The 10582-nt window shown below is 50.4% G+C and overlaps 1 protein-coding gene across 20 annotated transcripts in view; it reads left to right on the forward strand.

Annotated features, from left to right (window-relative positions):
• KRBA1 (KRAB-A domain containing 1) overlaps window positions 1-8838 on the forward strand; it is a 29398-nt gene extending 20560 nt beyond the window's left edge. For 14 of the 20 annotated variants that reach the window (XM_062192805.1, XM_062192803.1, XM_062192806.1 and 11 more), the window contains one exon: window positions 173-8838. In XM_062192805.1, the coding sequence (XP_062048789.1) occupies window positions 173-981 (809 nt within the window). In that variant the 3' untranslated portion in view covers window positions 982-8838. The remainder of the gene's footprint in view (window positions 1-172) is intronic. The other 6 variants (XM_062192800.1, XM_062192801.1, XM_062192802.1 and 3 more) reach the window with 3 other exon arrangements.
• Window positions 8839-10582: the final 1744 nt, after the last annotated feature.

The raw sequence follows: 10582 nt of genomic DNA on the forward strand, positions 1-10582 counted from the left end.
AGGAGACAGCCAGTTTTGATGTAATAACAGGCTCATGCTCAACTCGCCTTCTTGCCCTTCTAGAAGCCAGGCCTTAGAGGGGGAGGATGCCTAACACACTAGTTCAGGGGACCTCTGGAGGGAGGGGGAAGGTCCTTACATCTCAAGACCCCTTACCTGGTCCTTGCTCTAGTTTCAGCCAGGACCCAAGGGAGGCTGCTCCCCAGGGGCCAGCCCAAGCCGGACAGTGAGTCTCCCCAGCCGGAGCTGCCCCCTCTGGCAGCCGTCTCCCCTGCATTGCCAGATGCATGCCACTGTGGGAAGCCCCTGCAGCAGGAGCTGCACAACCTCGGTGCCGCCCTCGAAGAGAAGCTGGATCGGCTTGCTACGGCCCTGGCAGGCCTGGCTCAGGAAGTGGCCAACATGAGGACCCAAGTGGATCGGCTGGGGAGGCGCCCACGGGGCCCTGGGTCAAAGGGCCAGGCTCCATGGCCATGGACCCTCCCCCAGGGACCACGCTGGGGCCATGGCCTTGGTCGCAGACATACACCCTATTGGAGACAGAAAGGCCCCACTAGGCCTAAACCAAAGATCCTCCGGGTGCAGACAGAAGGCTGCAGGGCTGGCGATTCCCCAGGACTCCCCCGTGGGAGGGTACGTCTGGCGCCTCAGCTACCTTCGGATGCTTCTCCTGCAGAGCCTTCTGGGCCCAACCACAGCCCGCCCCAGCAGCCTGTCTCCTCAGCACCCAGCTGCTATGCTGCGCTGACTGGGCACCCTCCCCTCAGACATACTGGGGGCCACCAGGTGCCCCCTCCCCCTTTAGTGCCTGTTGCCTTACCTCCCCAGGTGGCTTCTCCTGCCACCAGTGCAGATGCAGAACCAACCAGGATCTCAAGCCAGCCCAAGGAGGTGAACGGCCTACTGGGGGGTGTGCAGAGAGCCCTCCAGGAGGAGCTGTGGGGTGGTGAGCATAGGGACCCACGGTGGGGAGCTCATTAACTGTGTTCTTCCCTAGCCATGCTTTCCCTGGGGACATGTCTCCCTCACCACCTGCTCCCCTGGCCCTTCCAATGCTGGAGACTCACCTGGTGTCCTGACTGTGCTGGGCCCTGGGTGGTATCTGCTCAGGAGGGGAGGGGGTGCATTCCTCAGCCACTGAGTGGCTATCTTGGCTCAGGTTCAATCGGATGTTGCTTCCCCCAAATGGCCAGCTTCACGGGTGTGTTATGTGTACACATGCACAGGGTATCCCCTGTTGCTGTGGGGCAGCTAAGCGGGCACTCTTCACTACCTGCCATCCCTGGTCTCAGAAGTAAATACTGGCACAAATCTCATTTTGGAAATACTTTGCCCCTTGGTCCCAGCTGGATTTACCCCTGTAGATTCTAAAATTAAAGAGTTAGTTGCTAAGGAAAGGCCCTTGGCTCCTAAAAACATACACTCTGTGGGCCTACGGTGGGGTGCAGTTGACTGAGTTTTGCCAGTAGAACAGTGGGGATGGGTCAGCCAATGGTGTCTCCCCTCGGACACATTCGAGAGAATTCAGCAACATGTTGCTAAGGCTCAGGGCTAAGCTAAGGCTCAGCTAAGGCTGGGGAAAGCTTTCCCAAACAACTCCCTGGGAAAATGCACATGCTGAGGAATCCAACAACGACGATGTTTTCTTTTGTCAGTTCTGGAGGCCAGAAATCCAAAATCAAGGTGTTGTCAGGGTTGATTTTGTGGCTGGGAGGGAGGGATCTCCCTGGGCCTGTCCTCTCGGCTGTAGCTGGCCATCTTTGTGTTCACAGGCATCTGCTACATGTGTCACCTCACAGCCCCTTTGTACTGGGACACCAGTTGTCCTGAATTAGGGTTCACCCTCATGCATTCACTGTTACTTGATTACCTGTAGAAAGACCCTATCAAGTCAGGTCATGTTCTGAGGTTCTGGGCCTAGGACTCCAATATATGAAGTGGGGGTGGGAGTATGGCTCAGCCCATGACACACGTAAGCACTGGGCAGGTCTTGAGGTCATCTTGTAAAAGCTGTGACTGGTGTCACTGGGCCTGCTTCTGTGCTGTCCACTCCCAGCAATTGACCATGTACTGGAGCAGGTTGTCTGCCATTCACTCCTCCCCTACCTCAGGCTGAGTCCAACCTGAGTTCCATATTTAATCTGAGAGATCTTTAAGGAACTGAGCGGTCTTATCACGTGGGCCTGGGAAAGCCTGCTTAGCTATGGGCTGGCACATTTAGCTCTGCCATCAGGGCTCTGGGAAATCCAGTGTGCTATTGTGGAAGCCTAGGACAGTGGGCCACTGCTTGCCCTGGTATGGCTCTAAAATCCGGCCTTTGGAGATACACAAAGGCCTGTGCTCCCCCTCCCTCGTGAGTGAGGGCCAGGTAGCCTTGCCTGGGGCTCCAGAACTGAAGCTGAACTGGAGCAACACAGAGGTCTCCACAGAGCAGAGGGGAGAGGGGGCCAGAGCAGACGGGTGATAACAGGAGGTCAGAGTGTTTCAGGACTAGATCAAGGGCCAAGGTGATGGAAGCAGCACTACTGAGGTCAGGTGGGTAGGGTGTTTGGAGTGAACAGTCTCACAGCCACATCTGATGCAGAGAACAGAAGTGCCCTGAAGAACTCAGGAGGATGAGCCCAGCTCCCTTACAGAATATGCAGGAAGCAACATGGGGCACATTTCAGAGCCAATAGAAAGAGGTAGGACTCGGTCATGGAGCACAGTCGAGAAGACCTCCCTGTGGCCCCTCCCACTCCCCTCTCCATTTCCCTTACGGAGGTGTTGGGAGGGGTCTACCATACACCTGTGTGATAGGTGAAGGATAGTTTTGCCTTGTGGCTGTGATGCCAGCCATGCAGCATGCAGAGGAAAAGGAGTTTGGTGTGGTTTGGGACCTTGTTCCTGCTGCACAGCTTTTCACTGTATGGCTGGGAAGAGAGTCTTCCTCCTCACCACTGCTACCCAGCACCCAGCAGTGCCCTCCCCCACTGAGCACAACTCCTTACCACCTGTGCCTGCTGTCACAGGTGAGGATATTCAGGAGTGAGTCCAGCCTGCTGGTCCAGATCCAATTAGGCTGTATAATAAGTTCAGGAGACATAACGCAAAATAGAATAGAAAGAAGTTGCCTGAGCTGTGGCTATCTACATTACTCAGGAAGTGGGTCCCTGGGTCTCAGTCCTCTCCACTGCCACAATTATTCACTTTTGAAAAGCCTTCTGGAATTGTTCATGTGAAAACAGTATGAAGTTTAGATTATTTGTATTGCACCCATCTCCTGCTACTGTGTAGGGTTGTTTTTGAAGGGAGTCACTGAAAGAATTCACTGAACTCAAGGGAGATCCAGGGGTTTGGAGGAGCGGGAAGAGAAGGCTCTGGTGCTGCCTGCTGCCATCCTAGGAAGTGGCCAGCAGGATGGCTCCTAACTGACCTACCTGTGGGGCTTCCCTTTTTCCCCCAAGCTCTCACTAATGAGAGCCCTAAGGGTCCTCTAAGAACTCACATACCCTCTACCCACTCTGCTCCCTCTAGAAGCAGAGAAGGAGCTTGCGTTGTGGTGCAGCAAGTTAGGCTACTGCAATGCCAGTATCCCACATCACAATGCACGCTTAGGTCCTGGCTGCTCTGCTTCTGATGTAACATCTTTGCTGATGTGTCTGAGAAGGCAGGGGAACATGGCCCAAATACTTGGGCCCCTGCCACCTAGTGGGAGATCAGCATGGAGTCCTTGGCTTTGGCCTGGCCTAAACGTGGCTGTTGTGGGCATTCGGGGAGTGAACCAGTAGATGGAAGATCTCTGTTGCTCTGACTTCCAAATAAATAAATCTTGGGAAAAAAAAAAAAGTGAAGTGCCACAGTCCCACTGCTGCTTCACACTTTTGCCCACCCCCACCCCCATGTCTCCAGGCCACCACTGAGGGGTCTGAGGGAAGGGAAGCTGGAATAGGGGTGGTGCCAGGGCCACAGCTGGCTGCCTGTGATGTCCTGTGATCCTTGCTCCCTCTTAACAGAGGCATGGCACTCGGGCAGGCCAGACTTGCCGTGCCCTTTGTGTGTCTTTGCATCTTAGATGTGGCTCCGGTGAACAGCCCGCAGCTGGGTCTGGTCTTGTAATGTGTTTGGACAAATGTCCATCTGTACTTGGAGCCCATGAACCATTTAAGTGTGTTATTGCTACTGTGTTTGGGTTTGAACATCCACCTTATGGTGTGGTCCCTCTTGAGAGTTGTATTGCTTTTGTTTCTGTTTGCTTTTTTAATCTTCATTCCTGCCTTCATATTTACAATGTTGTGAGCTTTTTCTTCTTTGAAATTCATTCCATTTTTCCCTCCACTAGCCTCAACATTTAAAGAACTTAAAGGAGAAATGTCCAAATTCACAATCATATTGGGACGAGTTTAGCTGTGTTTCTCAGAGTTTGATAGAACAAATCATGAAAGGCAGAGAAATCAGAACAAGTTAATAAATTTATGATCATACACAACACTGCACTGTATATACATTCTTTTCAAACATGTGCAAAATACTTCAGATAATTGGCTACATACTAAGCCAAGAGCAAGTTAAGCAAATTTAAAAGTATTGAAATTACATGGAGTATGTTGTTAAAATTCTTTATGCTAGAATTAAATAACAAGACATAACCAGAAATTCTTAATCAAAAGAGAAGCATTAAGCTGCTAAAATGACAACGAAGACATTATAATGGAAATTAGAAACATCTTGAACTTTATCACATATGGAAACTTCCAAGAAAAAGCTAAATCTATCCTTAGAAATTTAAAGGCATAAATGAGTATGTGAAAAGAAGGCTGAGAATTCAGAGGTACAAATAGAAAAATAAAACTCAAAAAAAAAAAAAAGTAAAATCATACTCTTGCTCCAAAGTAAGGATAAAAGCAGAAATAAACAAACAAAAAGACGTCCTCAAGCCCAAAATTGTTTGTTAACAAAATAATAAAACTGACTACCCACTGGTGAAATTGATCCATGGAAAAGCACAAATAGCCAGTCTTAGGAGTGGCAAAAGGTGTCATGAGTACAGATGCTGCCAGCTACAGAAAGGGATGATGTAACTTTTGCCAAAAGTGTGAATATGAAACTCCCAGTGCCAGCACTGGCATCCCATATGGGCACCAGTTTGAGTCCCAGCTGCTCCATTTCCAAACCAGCTCCCTGCTTATGTACCCGGGAAAGCAGCAGAAGATGGCCCAAGTACTTGGACCACTGCACCCACATGGAAGACCCAGAAGAAGCTCCTGGCTTTGGCCTGCCTCAGCAGATGGATCTCTCACTTTGTCTCTTGCCTTTGCCCCTGCCCCTTCCTCTGCTTCTCCGTAACTCTGCCTTTCAAATAAATCAATCTTGAAAAAAAATGAAACTCCCATAGGGACGCAACTTGAAACAGATCCAAGAAGAAATAGCCCCATATCATTGAAAATGCATCAGTAATCAAACACCTTCCCACAAAAGAAGCTGCAGGCTCAGAAGGCCTCACTGGTAGGTTCAATATCACGTTTACAGAGGAAAATACCTCAATAATAGACTTTTCCAGAGAACAGAATAACATGGAACACTGAGACTAGCATAATCTCACAATCAAAACCTCAAAACCTCTCCCTCTGTCACTGCCTTTCAAAAAAAAAAACCCTAGAAAAGGATTTGCTTAAAGTTGTAGCCAGTGGCTGATCAGGTGAACTCGAGTCAAGGTTTTCTGGTTTTCAAACAGAGAGAGGACTTAGACACATGGAGCCAGAGTTGCAACAAGAACCAGACTTTCAAACTAGATTTGATGGGGTCTCAGGCAATTTGGGAAGGAATAAAAAAGCAGATTATTTTGAAAATGACTACCTGCAACACTATTTGTATTATCTGTTGAGCGTCTGCTTCCCTGCTCCTCACCCCCCATCATAAGCTCTGTGCCCAGAGGCAGATACTTACTGTATTTCTAGCACTTACTGTGCCAGCTACAATAGTGAGGGTTCAATAAATATAAGTGGAATATCTGAGCAATGCTTTTGTTTAGCTTTAACACACTGGGGAGTGAGGATGCTGGAATAAATTCATTGAAATTATCCAAGTGTTTGTTGAACCTTTGGATTCTTACTATTTGAGAGGCAAAGAGACCAAGAGAAAAACTCTCATCCAGTGATTCACTTCCCAAATGCCAGTACTAGTCTGTGCTAGGTGGAAGCTGGATCCAGGAACTCAGTCCTGGTCTCTCACATGGATGGCAGGGATTCAACTGCGTAAGCCATCTGCTGCTGCCTCCCAAGGTGTGCATTAGCAGGAAGCGGGATTCAGGAGCTGGAGACAGGACTTGAATTCTGATACAGCACACAAGCATCTTAGTTGTACCACTAGACCAAATGCCCACCTCTGAACTTTTGTATCCTAACTGAAACTGAGCTTGTCCTATCAGCACCTGGAGCTCAGTGCTGTGACTGCTGCTTCTGCTATGTGACAGCCTGGTCTCTGCCTTCTCACAGCAGACAGACAAGTATTCTTGCCTTGCCTTGATCATTTCTGCTGACTGATGTACATCCTCAGACACTCCTCCATCCTATACACTTCAACTTTTTTTTAAAAAAGATTTATTTGAAAGAGGCGAGACAGAGAGATCTTCAATGCACGGGTTCACTCCCCCAAATGGCTGTGATGCCAATGCTGAGCCAGTCTGGAGCCAGGAGCTCCATCAGGTCTCCCACCTGGGTGCAGGGGCCCAAGGAATTCAGCCACTTTGTCCTGCTTCCCCAGGTGTATTAACAGAGAGCTGTATTAGCACAGCAGCTGGGACTCAAACCAGCACCCATTTGAGATGCTAGCACAGCAGACCATGGCCTAATTCGCTATAGCACAGCACCAACCCCTCTACTTTTTTTTTTTTTAAGATTTATTTGAAAGAGATTTTCCATCCACTGGCTCACCCTACAGATGGCCACAATGGCTAGGGTTGGGCCACCCAGAACCAAGCTTTGGCCTAGCTCAGCCCTGGGTGTTGCAACCATTTGAAGAGTGAACCAGTGGGTGGAAGATTGTGTGTGTGTGTGTGTGTGTGTCCCTCTCCCTCTCTGTAACTGCATTTCAAACAAATCTTTTGAAAAAAACCTGCCTTTGGCTTCTGACTCCAGCTTCCTGCTAATACAGACCAGGGGAGGCAGCAGTGATCAGGATCTCTGCATCCATGTGAGAGACCTGGGGTGAATTCCAGCTCCTGCCTTTGGAGTCATTTGGGGACTGAAAGAGGAGCAGGAGCTCTACCTGTATCATTTTCCCTGTCTCTGTGCCTCTCATATTTAAAAACAAGTTGGGGCCCCAGTTACAGAGTAATTCAGTTGGCTTGCAGTATAGTCTGGTTGTTCTACCATCTGAGTATCTAGTTATGTGTGTGTAGATTCTATTAAAAAATAATAAATATCAGGGCCAGCTCTGTGACCTGGTGGGTAAAGCTCCACCTGCAGTGCCAGCATCACACTTGTTCAAGTGCTAGCTGCCCCACTTCTGATCCAGCTCTCTGCTGTGGCCTGGGAAAGCAGTGGAAGGTGGCCCCAAGTCCTCGGGCTCCTGCACCCACGTGGGAGACCCAGAAGAACTCCTGGCTCCTGGCTTAGGATCAGCCCAGCTCTGGCCATTGCAGCCACTTGGAGAGAACCAGCAGATGGAAGACTGCTCGCTCGCTCGCTCACTCGCTCGCTCTCTGCTTCTCTGTAACTCTGCTTTTCAAATGAATAAATAAGTCTTTAAAAATAAAAGACATGACAAAGATAATAAATATACAGAAAAGTGCACATCTCATTGGTATATTTCTCAGAGTCCAGCAGATTGTAATGTGCAGCCAGTGCGGAGAAGCAAGCTTATGGCAAAACTGCAGAACAACGGCCATCAGTGGTCAGGGCGTTTCCGTTTCCTCCCTGCGAGCCACAGAGCTCTCCCCACATCCCCCCACAGCAGGCCGCATCCCCTGTGTCCCTCTCCTACCGCAGACTTCAGAATGCTGCTCCTGCGTCAAGAACCCCTGGCGCACTGGCCGGAGCTCCAGGCAGGTCTGCGGCGCTTGATGAGGACGTGAAGGCGGCCCAGGAAGAGGTACCACAGACCCCAGAAGACAGGCGGGCGGTGATCTCAGGGGGAGGCGGGCCTGGTGGTGTGCGAGCCCCCCCCCCCCCCCAACACACACACACATGCTGAGCGTCGCCGTCCCCAGCTGGGAATCGTCTTACCAGACTTCCCCTCGCCTCCTCTTCGCCACCCCGTAATGAAATGTATCTGCTCTGAGTCTCAATTCCATGGGAAATTCCCAACTAGGGGGCTAATAAAATTAATCCATTCTATTGCCCCCTACCAGGAAATACCTGCATTTATCAGAAATTCCCAATCCACTTTCAGCTTATTGTGAGCAAGGAAAGGGGGCTCTTCTGAGTCTGGGCCGCCTCTCACCAGCCGTCCGGTCACACTACGTCCACTTCCTCAGACACACTAGGGCCCAGCGGGGCGCACCTGCGTTTCCAGAGCTCCCACGTAGGAGGGGAGGAGCTGGTCGAAAGGGGCTTCAGTGCCAACTCCTTGGCGCCCTCTGCAGGCATGGAGGAGCACTTACAAATCAAGGTTGCATTCCCTGTATGCGAAGCCATCTGGTGTATGCCTCCGGATATGGGATGACTATATGCCGTCCTTTCCCCAGATCGCTCTTCCTAAAGCCGACCTTGACCCTGGGACGCGCTCACCCTCGCACGTCCCACCGGCCTCGGAATCAAGTCCCAGCCTGACCCTAGCCCTGGAAGCCTCGGCTTGGGCGGGCCGTCTCACCGCTGGCCGCTTGTACTTCCGCCTGTCGCCCTTCCGCATGCACACCCCAGCCCTGCTGTTCTCCCTCCCACAAGCACCCCCCCCCCCAAATACCCGCTGTAAGTTGACAAAGCCAACTGGGTTTCCACCACCAGTGTGACTTCAGCAGTCAGAGAGGTCACAGTGACAGCCAGGATGGCTAAGGTTCGTTAAGCACCTGCCTCACAGGGAACAGTGCTAAGGGCCTGGAAGGCACTGGGTCCTTGCGGCCATCTAGTGAGGTAAAATCTGTTCTCGTTGCACGGGTTCAAAACCTGGCCATCAGAACAGTGCAGTAGCCTGTCCCAAACCACACATGTAAGAAACAGCGGAGGGGTCGGCGCCGTGGCTCACTTGGTTAATCCTCCGCCTGAGGCGCAGGGTTCTAGTCCTGGTTGCTCCTCTTCCAGTCCAGCTCTCTGCTGTGGCCCAGGAGGGCAGTGAAGGATGGCCCAAGTGCTTGGGCTCCTACACCCGCGTGGGAGACCGGGAGGAAGCTCCTGGCTCCTGGCTTCGGATCGGCGCAGCAGCATCCGTGGCAGCCATTTGGGGAGTGAACCAATGGAAGGGAGACCTTTCTCTCTGTGTGTCTCTCTGTCACTGTCTATTACTCTACCTGTGAAAGGAAGGAAGGAAGGAAGGAAGGAAGGAAGGAAGGAAGGAAGGAAGGAAGGAAGGAAGGAAGGAAGGAGCACAGGTTAAAACCGGGGTTGGACGCCAAAGCCATTATTCTCGATCACTGTCTACTGCTCCGTCATGTTCCGTCAACCTCAGGGCAGAATTCTGAGCCACCATTGCTTCACGTGGATCGTCCAAATTGCCACACAATAGTCCATGTAACTGATGGGCCATACCCTAGATATTTGGTCTTTTTTTAAAAAAAAAATATTTATTTGAGAAGCAGTTACAGAGAGAGGGAGAGACAGAGAGAGAGGTCTTCCATCTGCTGGTTCACTCCCCAAATGGCCACAATAGCCAGATCTGGGCAGATCCAAAGCTAGGAGCCAGGAGCTTCATCCAAGTCTCCCACATGGATGCAGGGACCCAAGGACTTGGGCCATCCTCCACTGCTTTCTCAGGCCATTAGCAGGGAGCTGGATGGGAAGTGGAGCAACCAGGACTGAAACTGGCACCCATATGGGATGCTGGTGCTGCAGGCAGAGGCTTAACCGAGTACGCCACAACACCAGAGATCTTTCATGCACTGGTGCACTCCCCAAAAGGCTGCAACAGCCAGGGCTGGGCCAGGCCTATCTGGGTCTCCCACATAGATGGCAGAGACCAAGCATCTGGACCATCTTTTGCTGCCTTCTCAGGCACATGAGCAAGGAGCTGGATCAGAAGTGGAGCAGCCAGGAACCAGCACTCATCTGGGATGACAGAGTCACAGGCTGTGGCTTAGCCAGCTATGCCAGAACGCCAGTCCAGTCAGAGATCTTTTCATTGTTCACATTTGGCTTGCCTGAACATCTCTGAGTTCAAATGTTTTTTCTCTGTTTTGAAATCTCCAGAAATAGGATTAGAGTATGTACATCTTAGGAATCTAGAGAGGGAAAGTAAAATTGCTTCCCAAAATAATCTTGTCATTAGCAATATATAGCTGTATGAATTTTACAAATTATATCATATAATGGAATTGATAATTTTTAATTCAAATGTACAAAAATGTACAGAAGGAACAGAACAATGAACACATCACCTACAATTCAGCTGTTGCATTTGGCTAGTTTCTTTCAGTCTATAATTGTTTCTTTTGTGCTGAACCACTTGTAAG

This window comes from Lepus europaeus, chromosome 5, assembly GCF_033115175.1.
Source record: "Lepus europaeus isolate LE1 chromosome 5, mLepTim1.pri, whole genome shotgun sequence".
Classification (NCBI taxonomy): domain Eukaryota; kingdom Metazoa; phylum Chordata; class Mammalia; order Lagomorpha; family Leporidae; genus Lepus; species Lepus europaeus.